Source organism: Triplophysa dalaica, chromosome 2, assembly GCF_015846415.1.
Source record: "Triplophysa dalaica isolate WHDGS20190420 chromosome 2, ASM1584641v1, whole genome shotgun sequence".
Lineage (NCBI taxonomy): Eukaryota > Metazoa > Chordata > Actinopteri > Cypriniformes > Nemacheilidae > Triplophysa > Triplophysa dalaica.
Window position 1 is genome coordinate 10,552,517 of NC_079543.1, and position 22,550 is coordinate 10,575,066.

Below are 22,550 nucleotides of genomic sequence, written 5' to 3' on the forward strand. Positions count from 1 at the left end.
AGCCAAGCGGGTGTTTTTTTAGCAGATATAGATATGCAGCAAAAATACGAAAACAATATAACATGTCTAACTTAGCTTAAAATAGATGATAAATGTGATAATGGTACTGCAAACATATTGATTGCTAAATATTGTCATTGCAAATGCATTCTTACACATTATAACGCGTTCTTCTATAACGTTTTCATGCGGTAATAACCAGCAGACAAATATGATAAAAAGTAGTTATTGTTGTCATTGAGCAATCAATTTTGTCTGCAGAAAGTGCAATGTTTTTTTTTATCAATAGATATAATAATAATAATATGTGTATTAAGTAAGAATTTTGTAACACTAGATCTGACACAACACTGCTTTACACAAATGACATACTTTAATAATACCTTTCATTGAATAAAAAATTCTCAATCTCAACTTACTTAAATGATAAACAAAACTATATTATACTCTATTATAAGTCATTTTTCACAAAGAATGATGACCAAAGGAATCAATGTACTGCTTCATTTATTATCATTAATATATTTCTAAAGATACATTCAAACAGTCTCGCCAGTTATAGCAATAAAACTAACAAACAGCTGCTTCTCTGCAAGATAATAAAATTAACAAATAAATTACTTTATTGCTTTCAGTCTGCAAAACCAATGCTGTTGAGGGTCTCTACTGAATAATACCACTGCTAGCTTGCATGTCAAAACAGCATTACATTAGAAGTCCACAGTGTCTTGGATTAACCTGAAGCTCGAGTCCTCACCTCATCGGACTCGGAATTCAAGAAACTATCTGAAGCATCAAGATATGAAGAAACATTCAAATTGGCTGACATTTCGCATATATTTACCTGCTGTGCATAAATGTATAGCTTTTGCAAGACAGACGATAGAGAGAATGCCCTTTTATAGCTTCAGCCCTTTAGCGACCTAATATTATACATTCATAAATGTTATGGTTGCATGTGTACATAAAGTATATTCAAAGACAGATATATTTAATAACAGTACGTCTCTTAACTTCATTTGGTATAATCAACCAAAATATGTTCAAACACTTTGGTTTTGCCTTTGAAGCTGGTGGCTAGCACAAAGTCACGCTGGTCCGTAGACAGTGCGGTAAATGAGCGTGGCCATTGAACATACACATCCCTGAACTTGTTAAACTTCTGGTTTTCCTCATCCCATCTGAAGATATGAGAAAAAGAGTAATCACTGCTCAGAATTAAATAATGCTGTTCTTTGAAGCTGACAGGCTGCAGTACCGTGGCTCCACGTGAAGGGAAGCCCTGTACTTCTTCAAAGTGTTTGCCCGTCCACCTCATGACTTTTGAGTCACCAATGTAGCAGGCGAGACCAAGATAGAGAATATCATTAATCCTAAAGGCCTTCACACTGGCAATATCATCCATGTTCGGTATCTCATCATGGAGAGCGAACTTCTGGGTGCTCTTATTCCACTGGAACATAACAGGAACCTGGGAGCGGCTTACTAGTATGAGGACAGGCTTGCCATCTAAATTGAAAAATTCTGCATCTGTATCGCGGTACCACTCGTGAAGAAACTGGTATGGGTAGAAACCTGTCTCATTCCATTTAAAGAGGGTGGTCAGTCCTGCTTTGGAACTGTCCACAATAAGGAAAAACCAGTCATCTCCAATCTGGAAGACTTCAATGTCATTTGGCTTGGACACGTTGAGCATTTCAACCCCTTGAAACTTGGTGAACTTATTCTGCGTTTGGTCATATCTGTATACAAGGGAGCCATCAAAAAGCTGAGATACAATGACAAATGCCTGCTCATTGATCAGAACAGACCGGCAGCCAACGACAGAGCGTCCTGAAATGTGATTAAAAAAATGTTTAATGTAAAAAAAAGAATGTAAAAAGAACAATAACGGTAACCTAACATTGTCAAACCTGTGATGTTATCAAAAGGTCTGAATTTCGTCTCAATATGATCCCATTCCATGATTATGCAGCTGTCTGAATTTGGAACTGCCATTGCAACATATATATCCTCTTTGTGAAAGAAGATGTCTGCCGACATGGATTGGGTGTTTACTATTTGATGCTGAACAAAATCTGGAAGGCAAAGGAGCAGACAAGCAACATTCATTCTCATGAAAGAAAAAAAGACGATGTGATGAGTCAAAATCCAACAGAAGAATCACAAATTAGAGATGTGGTCACCCGTGGAGACACATTTGCTGTGTTTTTCTGGCACATCTTTTAGAAGGACACCCTTCATGTTAGATGGACTGGCACAGTAAACATCTGAAATCGTGGCATTGGATCTCTTTAACCAGATCATCAGCCACATCGACTCACAGTCACAATGGAAAATGTTCCCTCGCAGGTCTCTAATAATTTGAAACACAAAATATACCGTTTTTTTTAATGTATCTACATTACACATGGCAATGCTATATTTCCCATGTTGTTTATCAAGTTACAACAATCTAGCATGGTATATAAGTAGTAACAGCGATAACATGATGATTAGATTTGTTACAAGTAAATTGTAAATAATTCATTGAAAAACTTACAGCTCAATTAAAGAGCGCAGATCAGACAAAAACCCTCTGGGCAGTGTTTTTATATTGTTGTTTGCCAGCGATCTGTAAGAATAGGCAGGAAATTACTAAAGACAAAGAGGCAAAAGGATTAATTTATACTTTATGATACGATATAACATCAGAGCACTCAATATGTAACATCTAAAATTTTGCTGAACTAAAACAAGAAATTAATAAAGACTACCATGCCTACCAACTATTGTTTATGTTAATTATTGAAAACATTAAATAGAAATTCCAAACCTTAATTTTACCCAACGTAAAATTTGTGTAGTTTTATTTTTTAAATACATGAAATGTAAATAAAACAAATGTAAGGATAGTTTAAGTAGGCTTGCCTTTAGTAATAATTTGATTTAAAACCATGATTCCTCCATCAGCCGGTTACAGACTTCCTGTAACTGATACCCAGTATGGCTCATGCTAGGCTTTTATTTTGATACTACTTGTTAAATTTGATACAACTTTGCATTACCTTGCAATATGCTACATACTTACAAATGCGTAACATCGCGAAGTCCTCTGAAAGCATATTTGCTTATCTCTTCAATCTTGTTACCCTCAATGAACCTAGTTTTTCAAATTAAATAAAACAACAAAGTGCACATCTCTATGTTATTTTATCATACATGAACCAGGCAATTACTCTGTAGAAGATGGATAATATGGTCTTAAATGAGATGCCCTTACTGCAATATTAGATTATTAGATGAATTATGTTGTATTGTTTTGTATTTTTTCAATAATTGCATTAAATATATCTGTCTTCTTAAAAAAGGTTATAAACACTTACAAGTACTCAAGGCGAGGAAGCCCAGAGAACGCATCATCCTTTATTGTAGAGAAATAATTTGAACTAAGAAGACTAGGAGAAGGAAAATATGGTTTTAGTTAGACTTATGTAAAGATATTACAAAATACAGCCAATCCTTAAATTGTATTGACCATAGTACAGGTACAAGCATAACAGAGTGTCCTTTGTATATCAGTCTTTTGTAAAACAATGACCATGTTGTGTTTTCTAATGCAGATAAACAGGCAAATTCAAAAGTGATGCATCATAGTGGTCACTTACAGTAACTGCAGTGAAGGCATGAGAGAGAACATAGCCTCTTGGATTTCTGGAAAACTGCAATTAACAATACTCCTGTATAAAAACAAACAAATAACCTGCATTGATGATGATGATGATGAAAAAAACATTTCTTGTTTAGTAGTTTGCACTAAACATATAGCAATATATGCTGGTACAGTTTTAAAAACAAATATTTATAGGACGTTAAAATATCTTTAATAGAATTCGACTAAATTTCACATTTTGATTACATAAAGTGAAGCACACTGTCGCTAAAACGTTTCGCGAACATAACGGACTTACAGAGAGTTGATTTCGCTCGGTATAGATCTTGGGATGGAAGGCGAACCGACGCAGATGATAGAATCTGTCGTACAAGTGCATCCTGAAGGACACTTGAATATTCGCTTTGATCGGGACAGTTGCAATGAACAAACGAACAGTAAAGTTAACAGAACACACTTTCGATTGAAAGACAACTTAGGGTTTGCGCCATCCATGGCTTTGAAGCTGAGTCGAAAAGCTCCCCTGTCCCGTGCGGTAATAGGAAATGCAGCATCCAGTGTAAAGGAATGACTTCAGCAGGTTTGATGCAGGCAGTGCTTTGGATTGTCCCATTTCCGAAGAGGCCTCATGTTCAATAGAATTAAAAAGAAGAATGTAGCTGTCAGATCTAGAATTGCATTATTCTACAATCTTAGAAACTATTCTTAGTAAAATGTGATCAGCAGGTTTACAGCAGAATTGTCTTGATGCTTCATGTGGAGCATGTGAAAATGCTCAAGGCATCTTGACAATAAAAACGTGGGTAAATTTAAAACATGGTCGCAATGACACATTTTATTCAATGAATAGCTTTTTCTGTTGAAATGAGCACTTTGCCTTACATGTTGCTACATTGGTCATGTCTGTGGTTGTCAACGCAGACCTTAATGTAAATGTTAAATATGTATTGTACCATCTTACAAAATATTTAAATGTACTTCTCTGAAGATCACACTTAAAGGGATAGTTCACCAAAAATAAAAATGACATCATTTATGCTCCCTCACGTCGTTAAACACTTGTATACCTATAAATCTTAATTCTGTGGAACACAAGACATTTTAAGCTATAGTGTCATACAGGCTCAATATGACTTGAGCGTGAAAATATTCATTTTTGGCTGAACTATCCCTTTAAATATGTTGTATTATATATAACTGCAACGGGCTCTATTATTAATGATTTAGAGGCAGATCAGATTTCAGCATATAAGCACTTTCTGTCTATAATACCAGAGGTGGTACGTAATGGATGGCAGTGGAACAACCTATACATTGAACCTTATGTTCAATTTTCACTCTTTTCAGGTGAATTTGATAACATCATTTCCATACAAATACATTAAAGTGGTCAGGGATCAACCAGTCACTTAGTTTAAAACATTAGAAATTATTGATGTTATTTAAAAAAATGTTCAGGTAGGCCTATTAAGCAACAATATCACCATATCAAAACCCATACACAGAATTTAATGTCTAAATAATGTGTCGTTCAATATTGAACTAGACAGATCAAAATCTGGCTTCAGAAGATAATGGACAAATGGTCGTTGTTGTCCTCTCACAGAATGCATTGTTTTCTTACTGTTTTTCAAAGACGTTAAGCCTACTTTACATTTCTAAAAAAGCATAATATCTTTAAAAAAATAGTATCGACACCTTAACAGTTTGCATTTAAAAATGTCAATCTCGCAATCCCTGGCCCACCATTGTGTACCCAACTCCTCCTAAACACCTAAACAAGAAAATTCCAGAATAGATTGTGGAGCGGAGAGCATACAGGCGCGTGCCGGGCGGCGTGATGACGCACACACTCTTTTTGCCGAGTATCATGGGAAAATAACATAGCAGGCTAGCACGCGCAGGAAGAAGAGAGAAGAATCGGCACCTCCTCGAAGCGAAAGTATTATTGTGCATTATAATACCCGTTCACCTCTTCAAACACTTATTACCCGGACGCGGTAATGACCGAAATCCCTTTCTGATTCTCCAAGAAACCGCCAAGTGTTCACAGAGTTTGTTATTTGTCGGACATTTAGCGCGTGTCGCTGTCGAGCGAGTTCGCGGAAGAGGTGGGTAACGTTAGTTCACATTTACATTTCATAATCCACTATAGGCATCCTTTACTTTTCGATAGGCCAAACTTTTCAATGATTTGTGTGCAATTTACATATGGCGCCATATTAACACAAGCATGAAATAAAATCGATGAAGCCTAACATGAAAGCGTGAGTTGACAAGTCAGTATTTCAAGCCGGTTAAGTTGAATGGGGGAACGTCTTTATGTCCGCTTGCCTTTATCATCCCTCTCTCCTCTTATGTCTTCATATGTACTGTGTGTTTGCCTTAGTTCAACATCGTCCCTGTTCCGCGTACCAAAAGTTATCGATTAAGAAGATAAACTGGAACTTTACATCAAGCGAGGTACAGTCGACGGCGGTGTGAATATGAGTTACAAGCCGATCGCCCCCGCACCCACCGGCTCTAACCACACACCACCAGGTGAGTTTCATTGTGATCGCTGCTTATGCATTTATATTCAAATGCGCTTTAGGTGTTGTGAACTGCGTCGTTTAACCCTGAGGCAAGGGTCAGTGAACCTACAGGAAAAGAGGTCAAATGAACGGATTAAGGGGAGGGGTTAAAGAAACCATAGCCATCTGTCTTCCTCCTTACATAATTGTAGTGGCATAGTGTTTCGATAACCGTAACCTTCTCTGTTCATCTTAAATCCTAACGAGGCTGGTTTCTTACCAATATGTGAGTGTTCTGTGCCATTCATTCACCGCATCCAATTTGGCTGCTTTTTCTGACTTCCTTGCGTGTGGGGTGGTGAAATATCATTGGTTGAGAGATTGTGCATTTCATTTTTTTTATCTGTGACTGTTTCTCATCTTGCTCCTTGGTTTTAGGATCCTGTGGCTCCTCTCCATCGCTACCATCCTCTTCAAACTTTAGACCAGCGTTCAGTGACTTTGGTCCACCATCAATGGGCTTTCTACAAGTAAGCTTTTTTCTAATAAATTCATCTTGGATTTATCTTTTCTGTTTTATCTAAACAACTTTTACTCTCTATGTGAAAAATCTAGGGTCAAGCATTTCATTATAAAGCATGATTAAAGTATTAGTTCACCCCAAAAATGAAAAACCTCTCAATTTGTTTGCATTCATGCCATCTCGGTGGACTTTCCTTCTTCGGCTGAGCAAAAATACTTTTTTATAGAGTGCGAGTCATTTTATAAACGCCCTAAAGGTCCCGAAATATTAAAAACTCGAAAAAAGTAAAATGATAGGTGTGTGAAATAAACTTTTAATTTGTAAACCTATTTAGTGATACTGAAATGGAAGCAAGCACATCCAAGAGATAAATTCAATTATGGTGACACTTTAAATCTCATTGCTTCTCACATATCATATCAGATGTTATCAAGAGTATCGCCACATTAGAATTTCTGTGTAAGGTTTCACACTAAACATATTTTTTCCAGCCAGTTAAAGTGTCCCAGGGATCCACCTACAGTGAGCTGCTCTCTGTCATTGAGGAGATGAGCCGTGAAATACGGCCTACCTACGCTGGCAGCAAAAGTGCCATGGAGAGACTAAAAAGAGGTACTCAAACCAAGTACACCCATAACGTTTAAAACAGTCAGTGACACGTGTAGCCCCCTCATAAAAATGGGAGCATACAGGTGAAAGGCTTCTTTAAATCTCAGACCATTTTAGTTTTTTTTCCAGTGTTTCCATAAAGTTCCATTATAGGCTTTCTACAAAATAAATTTCTTACCATTTGTTATAAATGTCCAACTATCTAAAATATCTAATTTGTGTTTTTGTCTTCCAGGTATCATTCATGCACGTGCCCTTGTCAGGGAGTGTCTAGCAGAGACAGAGCGAAGTGCTCGCACATAACATCCACCCACAATCTCCCTCTGGTACTTCTCCCCATTGTTCTGTCTCTCACAAGAAACGCTTTCTTTCTCTGCCAAGATATTTACACCAATATTTTGTATCTTTCTTATTGAGCTACTTTGTCCATCACGCATAGCCTAGATCCCACCTGCCCTGATGTAAACCTCATGTAGTTTTACTGCAAAGAGCAAAGCAATTTTTTAAGCCCAATTTTTGCAATTCTGTATTTAAATAAAACAAAATCAATAAACAATTTGAAGAATTTTCAATTTTGGGTGACAAGTGATTATTAAACTTTATTTGTAGTGACACAGATAGGCATAATTGTGAATTACACAGAAAAGTGAGAGTACATGATTTCTGTTTTGATGGCAACGTGAATTCTTTCACATGTGGTGTCACAGTGCTAACTTGTGTCTTTTATTACATGTTATATATCTTTTTTATTTTAATATAAAAACTGTTGCATACACACAATGACTATAATTAGCAGTGAGTAATATCAATAATGTCGAAAAACAAAATAAATACAAATGAACATAAAAAAGGGGATATAGTGATAGAAATGCAGATAAGACATATTGTTATCTAGACTGTCTTCAGATTGTCTTCATTCAAATTTGTTTCTTTCAACCACCCTTGTTATAGCACTTGATTTCCAGTGCAGTGCCCACTATATCCAAAAAGTATGGAAGGATATTGTGATTAACCAGTATTTACCAAGTCTTGGTTATTAGGGTTCCCATTGGTAACTTGACAACATTGACTTGTTTCTGAATTATTCTGTTGCTGTCTGTGTTCACTTATTTATAACTCTTCATCATTGTTTTTTTGGCAAAATCGATGACCAGGCTCCTCAAAGCTATACAGTAAATAACAATGTACTTCTTACTAGTAAATTCATTATCAGTTTACCAGCAGAACATAGAAAATAACGAAGTAGTTTGCTTTTGGGCATGTCTGTGAAATCAACCAATGGTGTAGGAGATACATTAACTGGTGGGGGCAAATTTACACGCACGTGTTCCAACTTAACCATGGACTTTTTCAAAATTTGCAGAGTTCAGCTTGGTTTTAGCCCTGAAAAGAAATACAGCACAGTTTATTTAACTGAAAACATGTTTTTGTTGCTTAATTAAAATTCTTGCTAACCCATATCTAGACTAGTTTTAGATTTTCGTTAACCCTTAACACAAATAAAATGCTGTTTTAATGAAACCATATGAATTCAGCCGTGAATAAAAATAACTAATATGGTTCCCATATTATGGTTCCCATATAACCATCTAATGATCTGCCCGCTCCTATAAGATGATTATATATATATATGATTCTGTAGCCATCTTTAAAAATCGTCTGAAAACACATCTCTTCCATCAACATCTGACTGACCAGTTCTGACTTCTATTCCTTCTCTACTCTTTATAAAAATAAAACTAACTTAGCTCTGTATACCGTGTTAGGTTATATGAGACGTCTTCTTTATTTGATTGCACTTATGCTTTTGTACTTATGCTGTCCCAATTGCTTCTATTGCTTACCCCACCTATAAGTAGCTTTGGATAAAAGCGTCTGCTAAATGACTAAATGTAAATGTAATATACATGTACAAGACTTCACACCCAGCAAAAGTATCAGAGAATACTGCCCAAAACGGCATCTCTGTTATAAGATTAAAATTAAAACTATGATTGGGTGAAGAAGTTGACAGACTGTACTGTACTCGCCTTTATATGTTATATTTGCATTCTGTGATATACAGTGGTTTCGACTAGGGATGAGTCACGCATTTCGAATATTCGATTGCACTTTTAATAAAATAATTTCAAATAGTGTGTGCGATCAAAGTCGCCGTGTTCTCACACATAATGTGTAACATGTAACCATAGGGTGGCGCTGCCAATAACGACGCACCTTAAACCTAAGGGCTGTCAGTCAAGAGTGAATAGAGAAAAACATTTTATTACAACAATTGTTAACGAAGTTACGTACACTGTAGACCAGCATGGCATAACGGGAATGATAAATTGAGATGATGTCAAAAATGAGTTCTGTGTGGGGATCCTTTAATAAAATGAATGAGGATAAAGTGCAATGCAAACTCTGCAATGCAAATCTGGGTAATCATGGATCAACAACTACGATGGACAGTCATTCGAGGGCGAAGCACCCAGCAGATCTGTCCACAGGTCGGCAATCAGTTGCTAGTTTTATGGATAGGCCAACCAATTTGGATGCCAGACAGGCGGAGCAAATAACGGCTCTAATTACTAAAATGATCGCTAATGATATGCTTCCGATCAGCTTGTCGGAGGAGAGGGTTTTAACAATCTTATGGAGTTTGTACAGCCTGAGTTTACTGTTAGTATAGAAAAACGATCACTGCCAGACTGTAGAAACTTGTTCATGACAAAAGAAATGGAAGCCTTTTGAGCTATTAATTCGTGAAATCGTTCCGAACTGTTAATAAATGCCTTCATTTGGTTAATATGTTTAAACGCGTTTTAAGTCTGGTCTGAAATCTTTATGGCTCTTATATATTTTCTATCAATCACAATGCTGTTTTTTAGTTGGTATTAATGTTCATGCTCATATTTTACAAGGAAATGTCCTAGCATTATGAGCGGTTGATGCTGATCGACGTACTGTTAATAAATGCCGTCATTCGGTTGTTAATGTATGAATGTTTCAGCACGTTATCTTAATGTATGGGTTGATGTAAGATTGCCTATTCCATAATAAATAAAGCAGTGTGTCATCACGGTTTTAAAGCGTAAATAGTCTCTCTCTCTCCGTTTATGTGTGTGTAATACTGTAAATGCGTCCATTTGGGGGAGGCGTGCGAATTTCAAATAATTTACAAATAGTTCTCATCGATCTTCAAATATTATTTTTGCTTTAAATGCCCATCCCTAGTTTTGACTGATATGTGAAGTCCTGAAATGAAAGACCCTCTCCTCAAAATTGGAATATGAATAGATACCCAAAATGCATCTGAAAATGACTATTGATATGAAAGACTAAACTTACTGTAGTAGCGGCAGCAGAAGCTTTGCTACTGTTGGTGAAGAGGTTCTTGAAGCGTCCCTTCTCTTCTTTCTCTTTCTTCCGGATGCGCTCTTCCAGTGCTCTCAGTTCCTTTGTGACTGAGGATTCAAGTGTTGGGTCTAAATTAACCACTATGGCGAAGTCAGCTCTTGCCTCTGCCTCATTCCATACCGCTGCATGTGCCTTCCCTCGTTTGAAATATGCCTTTACATTATCTGTTCAAAAGGAAAGAATGAAATTAAGCATCTGAAATGCAGATTAATGTCACTAAAGTAAGAGCACACTCATACAAAGTTTCACAGTTTGACATTTACCATCATACTTATTGATGATAGATGAGCAGTGGTCCAAAATCTCATAGTACTGGCCCTGAAGATATTTGCACTGGCAGTAGTTGAGAAGGAGAGGAGTGATCAAGTGGTCAAGTTTGATCCATGACTCATCACCCGGGCGCTCCTAAAAATAGGGGATACTGTATGTCTTTTAACAGTATAACCACATTAAGAAAGGAAGAATTGAGTTCAGACTAAATCTTTTTGAAAAATACCATATACAATAAATAAGGATCGAAAGCAAACAAAACCAACATATAAATTGTGTTAATATCTGCTGAGGATAACCTTCATTTGTAAACTCTTTAGGCAGGCTATGGCACTGTAGTATTTCTCAGCAGCTGCTGTAATGTCTCCACTCTTGAAAAGTGAATTTCCATCCTCATGGATCTGCGGTATGGCTCCCAGTTTCTCCTCATCTGTCATTGCCCATATTTCCATTTGGAAGGAGCCAGGGGGCAAGATCTTGGTGATGACAGAGAATATTGAACACAAATATGAAACAGAATGGAAATGACCAATAGTCAAAGCAACACTGTGTAGTTTTTGGACCTTAAAATAATGTCTCTAAAATTATTTCAGTATTTGAACAACTGTTTACTGGACGAATTCTACTGACACTGCTCCCTATACATCCTCCTAGCGGCTAAAACCACAATCTCTTAGGACGAGTTTATACTTGTAGTTCGGTTCGTTTGTTACTTTTGGTCAGGACCAAAAAAAGAAAATAAATCCTGGTTTGCTAGATAACCAAAGATATCAAACCCAACAGCTTACATGTAAAATCGCAACGTAATTGGACAGCTTTTATCATATATTTTTTAAACAGAACTTATGATCATTAATATTTCTGCATTTGCTGATGCCCCGACCCTGACTGGATCGTTTTAGCAGTTGCAAGAAGTGACGCGATTAGCATTTGTTTGCTTTGGCTGGTCTGTGTTTGGGCTTAAAGGGGTCATATGGCAGAAATATGTGTTTTTCTGTGTCTTTGGTGTGTTATAAGTTGCCCATGCATGTATTGGACACGTAAAATTGCAAAAATGTAAGTGTCGGAACAAAAGATGCATTCTATCTAAAAGCGAATGCGAACCCAGACCTGCCCGAAACGCCTCATGTAACCACACCCCCACACATGTACGTCACTTTGTGGGATGATTCGACATTTACCGCCCAAATGTAAACGCAAGTGAGGTGGGTGGTCTTGTAAAACTCACTGTACCGTCGCAGTCTGATGTTCCGAATATGGTAAGAAGCGTTACATTTCCATGCAGTATTCGACCAATCACCACGCACAAGTGACCTCGCCAATCATAGCACGGAGGCGGAGCAAAGAGGAGATGCAAACATGCACGGTATGTGGAAAGTACAGCGTTTTTTAACCTTAAATCGTGTATACACATTGTATTACATCTAAAGCAAACTATAATATTTGTTTTAGCAGAGTCAAATGACCCCTTTAAAATATGTTTTTCGGAGTCAAAGTTCAATTAAATTTTAGTAATTAAATTAATTTACATTTTATTAAAAGTGTGTCTATTACACATAAATCATGAAACTTAAAATATTTATTAACAATTAATTAAAAGCTTCATTCAAGCTTCATTATTTGTTTATTTAAATGATGTTGAATGATGCAATTTAGTAGCCTACAAGTTATAATTAGGGTAGCCTATAGGCTATCAAAAAATACGATAGCCTACATAACATCATGTTTTTATTATTAATAAAGCAAAGCAATGTGTGTGAAAAAAGCGAATTGAAAGCGAATTGAAAGCAATTGACAAAAAGTAGAGAACAAGCTACAGAACGCATTTGATCTCACCCAGAGCGAATGAAATAGCCGCTAATAAATCATACTGCCTTTTTTATGGAACATATGTAGGCTAAACACTCGAATCTGCATGTGATTGTGATGTTAATATTATTTTAAACGTTCTTGTTGAGGAAATCAAAGCATTAAGCAATAAGGAAAAAGTGTATCGCTGCGCATATGAGGGTATTTTCGACAAGCCGAGGACTCGCGAAGACCTCATGAAGCGTTCAAAGCAGTCAAAACGGCTGCAGGAAATCCTCTGTTACATGCACAAGCACATACCATATAATCCCTCCTTTTATATTACCAAATCACTTGATTGTCGAGCCGCATATTGTTATCACTTCCTGTTTTTGGTTCGGTTCATTGCCTTTGGTCCGTGTTGCGTTCACATTTCAATTGAACCGAGACAGAGTTTAAACAGCAACATTATTTCCAACACAGGTAACAGACAAATTGCGTTTATCAACCACATTAGGGAATCTAATAGCAAAAGTTCTCTAGTGTTGTTTTAATATTTAAACTAAGAACATTTTTATTATTAATTTTACAACAAGTTACAAGTTATTCACCTAGTCTATTATCTGTATCCTATTGTTAAAGAAGTATAAATACAAATATCACTTTGAAAGAAGCTTTGGCACAGATTGGCTTGCTACCTAGATTGCTAGGCCGCAAGCAAGCCTAGTACAACTACACTCCCAAAACGATGCCATGTTCTCACCTGTAGCAACTCAAGAGTAAAAACAAGAGGCTGGGGATTGGTCTGCAATTTATCCAGGTCTGGGTAACCCATAGAATGATGCGAGTGAACCTGTGCAATTCCACAGCAGTGTCTCTGTCCATCCAGTGGGTCTTTTCCTCTGCTGATGTTGCGTAGCGACAAAGAAACCGTTGGGTAGATGGCTGTGTGCTAATACAAAACACAATCATAATTTCGTATAATAATCTTAATTTGATTTAGTTTATTGCTCACAGATTACCAACCTTGACATCACATGTAAAATCAGCCACTTCACCCTCTCTCATAGTGGTCACCACTTGCTCCCACACAGGAAGCTTGAACTTCTTCCCCAGTATGAGCTCCATAGGTTTACTTTGACCTCCCATTGTCCTGGAGTCATCCAGCACTGTCCCATCACAAAGACTGGTGCGGAAATGAAACTTGACCTTTTAAAAGAGAGTTTAGTTTTTATAAACAATAAATATGTTATGTAATATTAAACATATTACAACGCCTGTAAGAGGATCAAATTTGCTTTAATATTAAGGTGAGCTGCACTATGCAATAATATACAAATTATAAATTATTAAAGTTAACCATATACAGCAGCCATAGTTTAACCATGGTGTTTGAAGCAAATACTATGGTTATACACTTGATTTTCAATCTGCCAAAAACATGATTATTAGACCACACTTTTACTATAATAAAACCAATAGGTTTATTTTCCTTAGGGAAGAGGCTGGGTTGTCATGACACGGATGGACAAACCCTTACTTACAATTGTTACACTGACTTTGCAAAGGTTTCTGCAGGATAAATTGTGTTTTCTCCTTAAAGTGCAAACAGGCGTACTGTTTATGAGATCGCCTTGTTTATTTTATTGCATCAGGTATGTATGCACTCTGATGGTTAGCTACAAAGGCTAAACCAGAAAACCTTGTGTTTCTATAAAAAACAGCACATAAACAGATACAAACAGCATCGTCTGGCTTTTTTTATACTGTACAGCTCATGTTCATTACAGGAAAAAACAACGCACATATTAATTAATCCTACAAATCGAACGAGGCAAACGGATGCAGCTAACGTTACGTTAAGTTAGCTTGCCATCGGACTTTAAATCGTTACGGAATGAAACATTGTATCGCCTCCTCGACATTTCACGTCTTCACAACATGCACAAAACATTACACTACCTTTGTCCCATCTGGGAATGGTGAAAACTCTCCTTTTCCTGAAGAGATTTCTTTTTTGATTATGCCGTCCGCTTTAAGCTTGATGGCAATTTCCTCCATTTTTCTTCGAGATGTAGAGTTGCGACGGTCAGATGCGGCTAGATGGCGCTGCAAACGCTTCGAGAATAACCAACAACCCGGGCTGTCAGCACAGTACTTAAAAAATGCTAGTGTTATGACACTAATGTAAACACCTTTTTATACAGAATGTAATAAGATCTTCAATGGAATCAAAATTACCATAAAATAACCAGTTAAATTAACCATCGTTTTATTGTAAAAGTATAGTAGTAACCAGCATTAGTATTTTTTGCAATTCTTGTTATTAGTACAGAAGGGCTCTGGTACAGATATCATTGTTAAACTGTGGTGAGATCAAATTTTATTTTAGTAACTATGAATTTAATAACAATCAACTATGGAAACTTGTTAAACGTAGGTTTAAATTTTTACTGGTGAAAATATTTATTTCTAGAGCCTATCATGTGTACATGAAAGCACTGATTGTTGTAACAAAATTAAGCATTAATGACAACTGACAAATACTGGTTTATTCAGGACATTTTAATATATTGGTTTAGTGCCGAATGAAGAACAGACATTTTGAAAAATGCAAAACTGCAGTGCTATAGCAATAATAAAAAAAATAACAGTCATGGGAATATTAATGGATACTGTAATTTTTATAATGGAAGCTGTCATGGTAATGTTGTTATCTGGCAGATAGGAACCAACATTTCAGCAACTTTTTGAAGTTGAACAGTTTTAAATCCTTCTGGAATAATCCCAAACACAACATAAAAGGAATTTTGTAATGATTTTAATGGTAAACGTTTAGAAAAAAAATTGTAAAGGAAACCATTAGACTTTTCAGCAGGGTGTATAATTAGACCTGTGACTTTCTGTAGGGAGTATTAATTTCTAGGGTTTTCAAGGCCGATAACGCAGCATGCCAGTCGCCGTCCAGCATTGCCATTTAACAGGCTTTCTGCATTTCCACCTCTCCCAAATCGTCTTCTCCCTCATGCATAACAACAGACCGGCCAATTATTGAGAGCTTTCCAAAGAGTGTTGCATCAAAATACCGTGACTGACAAATCCGTCCATTTTTCGGAACAAAGTTTCCAAAATCCCCTGGATGTTCTGGATGGTTTATTCTGAGGGGGTTGTAATGTCCACCTGTAGAATTGCAGCCATTGCTCAAATCTCCATACTCATGAACGTGCATTGCTCTAGGCTGTTTACTGTTGACAGGGAGGCCATAGAGTCTGAAAGTCACCTTCAGTTTCTCCTTTGATCCAGACTGTTTAAAAAGAATCTGGCCATATACACAAGCCATGCCTGATGCTATTGGAGTGTTGGGATACATCCTACACATAGCCTGAAGTGATCCGGAATTACTATATGATGCAAATGCTGATCCACAAAAGTACAAATGGCAACCCAACAAAAGCGCCTGAAGTGGTGAAAAACCAAGGGTCTTCATTGCTTCTTTTTCTCTGTGGTAAAGTAAAATACAGAAAAATCACAGCCAAACCACGTGTTGCTTTTTTAAAATCAACATGCATTAAATATATAAGTTCAGTTGCAGCGTAAAAAGTATACAAATATAAATTATACAATTATTATAACATCAACAAAACTTTACAGTAATGTACATTATCTTTGGTTATTCAATATACACAAAAGCAGAAATAATGACGTTATAGTCTACAAACACAATCTTAAATGTTGCTTCTGTTTTGCATTGACTAATTAAATGTATTATCACTATATATATATATATATACACTTAATTATTTAGATTCTACATCGTACGTACCTTCTGCTTTTTCTCGCTTAAAGGAGTATTTTATAACATCGTTACTCGGAGTTTAAGTAGAAAGTGACGGGCTCCAATTTTAATTGCATAATTTGGGGGCGTTGACACCTCAAAATGGGCATGTCTACCCACAATGCAATACAAAAAACATTTTTTTTCTACGAACTTCTAATAAAATAATCTTTTATTGATTTTAATCTTCACTACATTTTCGAGTAACTCTTGAAGGAGAATATTATAAAATAATTAAAACAAGACAACAAAGAAACCTCTTTGTTTTCGTTTCTTATAGAACTATTGCATTGGCTCAGAACCATCGTAAGGGGCGTTTCATCGTGACGTATGAACCTAATTTACATTATTTCTGCAGTCTGCACTTCAAGACGAGATATACTAATAAATACTGCTCTTAATGTGGTTCGCCTTGAATTGATAACCGTTGTGATATTCAGCTGCATTCCTCTATAAGTAAATCGATTACGCGGAGTGAAAAGAAAGACCATCATGCTCTCACCATCATGCAAACACATCGCCGTATTCCGCTCTATATATTTCCTGTCTTATCTCTTTTAGACATGTGCACGCCTGAAAACTTGTATCCTAAGCTACGTACTGGGAACGTAGTTTCTCCACCATTGCTTAGGGGAAAGTCTCCGGACATTGGGCAGAAATGTCCTGCATGCTGTGCAGAACGGTTGCTTGCGTGGCGTACCGATGCTAAGACGTCTGTGACCGAGCTGTACGCCTGCAAGCCCGGCTTGTCAATACACATAGATACGCAAGTGTAGTACCAAGTTACATTAACAGAACGGGGCTCATTCTCAGCGTGCGCAACTTTTTATGAGAAATTCAAATGTGGGAAATCAAAAGACGAAAAACACTGACTGATTGTGAGACAACCTGGATAGAGCTATTACTTCTATTATATCATTATCCCCAGTACATGCTAACTCGGTGTTGTTGACTTAGCATGTAGTCTACCTCTCGTTTAATGTATCGACCCTCCCATGCATGAGCTCTGGACGCGCCCAGCTGATCCTACGATCCGCCCATATCTCAGCAACGCCACCTCCTATTTGTTGAAGCGTCTGAAAATGCAAAACGCGGTATTTTATGGGTCGACCTTACGCATGCGCACAGCCGATAGTTTTGTTTGAAGGAGTTCTCGTAGCCAGGGAAGACTGGACTGAATTTGCCCGGAAAGAGTGGCTTCAACACTAGGTTGCCAACAAACATCATAATTTAAAGGAGCATATGAGTGGAAACCGCTCGTTTTTGAACCTCAGTTCATATCTAAGAGGTGCATAGCTGCTTAATGTATTACTATCACCATGTTAGGGCATTATCCAAACGTGGAAAAATCGCAGCTTGTCAACTACGTGGAGGATTATTTGGAATGTGTTGAATCGCTGCCTTTGGACATACAGAGGAATGTTTCATTGTTACGCGAGATCGACACAAAGTATCAAGGTAACGTTACGCGAAACATTTGTGAGAGCTGCCAGTATACAACGAAGTATTTTTCAGTACGATTTACGTATACCGGCTTTGTTTAATTTCTTTTAACACCAAAAACATTTTTATTCGGCTTGTTGTTAGTGTTACTAATGCTGGACACACTCGCTGTGTTTTAGTTAAATTGCGTCTTTCGCATATTCAGCTATGTTTGTTCTAGTAGCAACACTATCCTACCACCAGTGATCAGCCATTTTGACTAGTGCTTGCTCTCTGTACTGTTGTTGGGCTGCGCTCTTTCTAAACGCATCGCTTTAGTTACCATAGTATCTGCTACATTACGACGTAATGGTTCATTCTGTGCCCCTGTGTTTTGTTCGAACGGAGCTAAAACGGCGACGGCTTGATGCCGACGCCTAGTAATGCTTTGCAGTTATGTTTTGCTTTGGCGGACTTTGCAGTTTGCAAATGAATGTTGCCGTGCAAATGTATTTCTGTGCAACGAGAAAGCGTTTATTAAACGTTTCGGATCACCGTTTTGTTCCGCGTGTTATTATGAGACAGAGGTACACGTACGTATGTTCTGGCAGGTAGGTAGACTACTTGTAGGGTTTTGTTACAAAGCGTGAGAGGTAGCCCAGACATGCAAAAAACCAAACAATCGATTGTAGTGTTTTTAAATGTGGCTTTGTAAAACGTTTTGGGCGTTCAGCGTCTACAAATGTATTGCAATTCTATGATTCAACCCACAACCTAACGTTTTTTCATTCACGCTTCTCTGTTTTCTGAACCACTCAGAGGTCCTCAAGGAGGTGGATGAGATATATGAAAAGTACAAAAAGGAGAGTGACAGTGCCCAGCGCAAACGACTGCAGATTCAATTGCAGCGTGCTCTCATCACCAGTCAGGAGCTTGGAGATGAGAAAATCCATGTGGTCACACAGATGATGGAGGTTGTGGAGAACCGCTCGCGCCAGATTGAGGCCCACTCGCCCAGCTTCTTGGAGGCAGGAGAAACGGAGCGACCTGTGGAGAAGGTGAGGCACGATCCTGCGACCACCTCTGCCAACGTTTTGCCCGAACGCTCTTCAGCGCGGCGACCCAGACGTCAGCGGAACAGCGAGAGCCGTGACACCTGTCATGGTGCCAATGGTGCCCTGGAAGACCTGGGCGAAGAACCTACGCAGCAGCCCCGAGAGAAAAAGTCCAAGTCGGCCAAGAAGAAGAAACGCTCCAAGGCCAAGCAAGAACGAGAAGCGTCCCCGGTCGAATTCACCATAGATCCCAATGAGCCCACCTACTGCCTTTGTGAACAGGTGTCCTATGGAGAGATGATTGGCTGCGACAATGAGCAGTGTCCTATTGAGTGGTTCCACTTTTCATGCGTTGGACTCACCTACAAACCCAAAGGTAAATGGTATTGCCCCAAATGCAGGGGTGACAATGAAAAGACTATGGAAAAAAGTGCAGATAGGGCCAAGAAGGATCGGCGGTCCAGGTAGTGCCTTCCAGAAGATGTGCTATGTTAATATTAAAGATTGTTTAAATGAAATATGCCTGTATGGGGACTGGCGATTTTTGGGTTTAACTTATGTTAAGGTTCTCCTCATGCACTTAGCTGAAAAGTTTCCGAACAGGTGCTGTTGTTGCTAATGCATTAGGATGGATGGTGAAATGATGACCAACAGATTTATTTAACCATGGAAACACAGATGTTTAAGATACTGCCACTAAGTCCCTAAGACAATGAAGAGTTCTTTTTCCAAATGTTTTACTCTAAATTGTTGCTTTCACTAAGCCTCTAAAGTTCATATATTGGAAGTCACCCAGGCCAGGGTAATAAAAGTTGTTAAAAAGAGGCACATGATCAAAATGCACAACGTTCTGTCCACATCTTTTTTCTATTTTTGCATTTCTTGTTCTTTCATTCCACACTTTAGCAAGCATATGGGATAAAACACCTCCGAAATGTCTTCCAGTGAAAGAACAAATTCACTTTCTTTGTTACAATTTTGGAGTGATGTTTTTTTGTTAATTTTTGTGAAGTTTCATCTATTTAAATAAATCAATGCTTGTTCTGTCTCGAATTGGCTTGTGGTTATAAGTATAAATCAGTTGCTTATATACGAGACAGTCCATATTTTATGTACAGATAGTATGTATAAAATATTAGACTCATTAACCATTCAGTTTTGGACACACTGAATTTGTTTCTACTGATATTTAAGACTCTGGAGGCATATGCCTTTTTACAAGTATATAAACTGTGTGTTATCATTTTCCAAATTAAATATTTATTTTAAACTGAATAAGCGTGATTAGATTAAAGATATAAGCTGTATAATGGGGAAAAAAACTAAATCAGCAGTTCTGTCAAATTTTTGACTGGTACTGAATAGCGCACTACACTGCAAACACTGGTCCAGAACCGGTTTATTTATAGTTTATTTATTATAGTTATAAATGTAACTTTTATTTGTTTATCTTGTATAATTAAATCCTAAAGATAATCTTTCAAAGTTGACTATATTTGGGGAAATAGGATTATCGCTGTAGTGGGATATAATTAATAACTCTTTCGTTGATGTCCTTCTCTATGTCTGGAAGCTATTATAGTTGTTGTATTCCAACTAAGGTCCTCTAAAAAAAAATGATATTTTGAGTGAGTGATTTTTGAACTAGGTTGGAAAAAAAGGGTTGGTAATAAAAATTTTCCATTTTTGCATGTTTTAGTTTTTGCTGTGTTGAGGGAAGTCTGGTACAAGATCTGCAGATTCTGTAGCCATCTTAAAGAAACCTCTGAAAACACATCTCTTTCCTCAACACCTGACTGATCAGTTGACTTCTATTTCTTCTCTACTCTATAAAAAAAAATCTAATTTAGCTCTGTAAACTGTGTTAGATTATATGAGACCATTCTTCTTTTTTGATTGCACTTATGCTTTTGTTGTCCTTATGCTGTCCCAATTGCTTCCATTGCTTACCCCACCTGTACGTCGCTTTGGATAAAGCGTCTGCTAAATGACTAAATTTAAATGTAAGTCCGTATAATCTTATGACAATATTTGAGATGCCAATAAGCAATTTTTTAACTATCCAGTGAGGCGTTCCTGAAAATTCATTTAGAAACAGGAATGTATAGTCCCAGCACTATAATTTGCAATTTGAACTGACATTAGTCATTCCAGGGTCAATGTGAGCTCAACAACAAATAATGTTCATCACATCGGTTATGTGACATACCCGTGTAAGTTTAAGGGTTAGTCAGCTGAAAACCCCAACTTTTTGTTACAAAAACGTAACCATAACAACTCACTCTATGAAGATAACCTGCTCCGGGGCCCGTTATGTTCCAGGGTTAGTTCATTTTAAGGAAATGTTACTTAACTTTAGGGGTTGTCTACGCATGTTTGTTTTTTCGATGAGCGTCTCGTGGGCGTGAAAGCACAGATTACTTATAAAAAATGATGATATAACAGCTATTTTACAATTACATTTCCAATATCACCCATCACAATTCAGCATTCACATTTAATTGAATTATTAACTTCATTATTTAATCTTTTAAAATGAAATAATCTTCAAAATAAAATATTGTAAACTGTTATTGTTAAAAATGTCTTCCTCATCCTCAGCCTCCTCATACAGTTAAATATTGAAAGGCCTTTTTCCAAATTACAATTAGACTTTCAGGATAGGCCGTTTCCACCTCTTTTAGCATTTGGAAAGCCATGGCATTTTTGCAAACAAAGTCACAAGAAAGAAACAAAATGTATGTGTATTTGAAAGGGATATATAGCTACATGATACATCGGACATGTGACTGGCCTAACATTTTAAACCTCTACCTCTGTCAAAGCAGACCTTCATCCTCTGCTGCAAATTAATTATGATTCATAGTGTAGTGTACTGAAAAGCATTACACAATTTTTATACAATAAAGCTGATACAATGCAAATTCAATTATCAGAAAACCAAATAAAGGTAGATTTTTTTTAAGAACATACAGAAAAGGAACAAAAAGGAGGTTTACTTCAAAATAAGCAATGTGATCAAATCCTCATACAAAACACAATTTTGGTAAAATACCATGGTAAACCCATGGTAAACTACAAACATCTCAACAAATCTACAGTTTACATAACAAAGATTGGCATGACCAGTATATATTTTAAATATTATAGTATAAAAAGAGTGCATATAATTAAAATATTTAATAAAATAATGAACAGCCTATAAAACGTTTATAGTTTTATAAACACGTAATTTAAATAATTTTATGATTTTTAATCCCGCATTTTATACACTGAAGCAAATATAAGTCTTCTGTGAAAAAAACTCTGATCTAAACGTTGTTTTACAGTCAAAAACTTTAAGCTTCCCGACCGTTTCCATGGTGACTCGTGAAATCTGTGATCAATTGACAATGTCTTCATGTTGATTAAACCTTCTCTTCAAACGGGTTCTGGAACCGACATAGGTAAGGTTTGGGTTAGCTGACCGTAAATTAACCCT

General features: G+C 37.0%; 5 protein-coding genes across 5 annotated transcripts; 2 read left to right on the top strand and 3 right to left on the bottom strand.

Annotated features, from left to right (window-relative positions):
• Positions 1–409: 409 nt before the first annotated feature.
• On the bottom strand, positions 410–5,413 carry lgi2b (leucine-rich repeat LGI family, member 2b). The gene is made up of 9 exons (XM_056772462.1): positions 5,351–5,413; positions 3,951–4,277; positions 3,648–3,719; positions 3,366–3,437; positions 3,071–3,142; positions 2,543–2,614; positions 2,187–2,356; positions 1,914–2,078; positions 410–1,833 (listed from the first exon to the last, which is right to left on the bottom strand). The coding sequence occupies exons 2-9, from the start codon at positions 4,145–4,147 to the stop codon at positions 1,016–1,018; spliced, it is 1,638 nt and encodes a 545-aa protein (XP_056628440.1). The 5' UTR covers positions 4,148–4,277; positions 5,351–5,413; the 3' UTR covers positions 410–1,015.
• A 125-nt stretch (positions 5,414–5,538) lies between these two features.
• cdk2ap2 (cyclin dependent kinase 2 associated protein 2) lies at positions 5,539–7,869 on the top strand. The gene is made up of 5 exons (XM_056772487.1): positions 5,539–5,763; positions 6,042–6,193; positions 6,604–6,695; positions 7,180–7,300; positions 7,533–7,869. Exons 2-5 carry the CDS (start codon positions 6,139–6,141, stop codon positions 7,598–7,600), a joined length of 336 nt encoding a protein of 111 aa, XP_056628465.1. The 5' UTR covers positions 5,539–5,763; positions 6,042–6,138; the 3' UTR covers positions 7,601–7,869.
• Positions 7,860–14,851, bottom strand: aip (aryl hydrocarbon receptor interacting protein). Its single transcript, XM_056772474.1, has 7 exons — positions 14,720–14,851; positions 13,784–13,966; positions 13,521–13,709; positions 11,269–11,445; positions 10,963–11,104; positions 10,631–10,863; positions 7,860–8,680 (listed from the first exon to the last, which is right to left on the bottom strand). The coding sequence occupies exons 1-7, from the start codon at positions 14,816–14,818 to the stop codon at positions 8,675–8,677; spliced, it is 1,029 nt and encodes a 342-aa protein (XP_056628452.1). The 5' UTR covers positions 14,819–14,851; the 3' UTR covers positions 7,860–8,674.
• A 575-nt stretch (positions 14,852–15,426) lies between these two features.
• Positions 15,427–16,788, bottom strand: sod3b (superoxide dismutase 3, extracellular b). Its single transcript, XM_056738340.1, is given in 3 exon segments — positions 15,427–15,767; positions 15,770–16,257; positions 16,581–16,788. Coding segments are annotated over 2 exon segments (570 nt in total). The 5' UTR covers positions 16,245–16,257; positions 16,581–16,788; the 3' UTR covers positions 15,427–15,672.
• Positions 16,789–17,733: 945 nt separating this feature from the next.
• On the top strand, positions 17,734–20,122 carry ing2 (inhibitor of growth family, member 2). Its single transcript, XM_056738328.1, has 2 exons — positions 17,734–18,050; positions 18,834–20,122. Exons 1-2 carry the CDS (start codon positions 17,912–17,914, stop codon positions 19,535–19,537), a joined length of 843 nt encoding a protein of 280 aa, XP_056594306.1. The 5' UTR covers positions 17,734–17,911; the 3' UTR covers positions 19,538–20,122.
• The last annotated feature ends 2,428 nt before the right edge of the window (positions 20,123–22,550 follow it).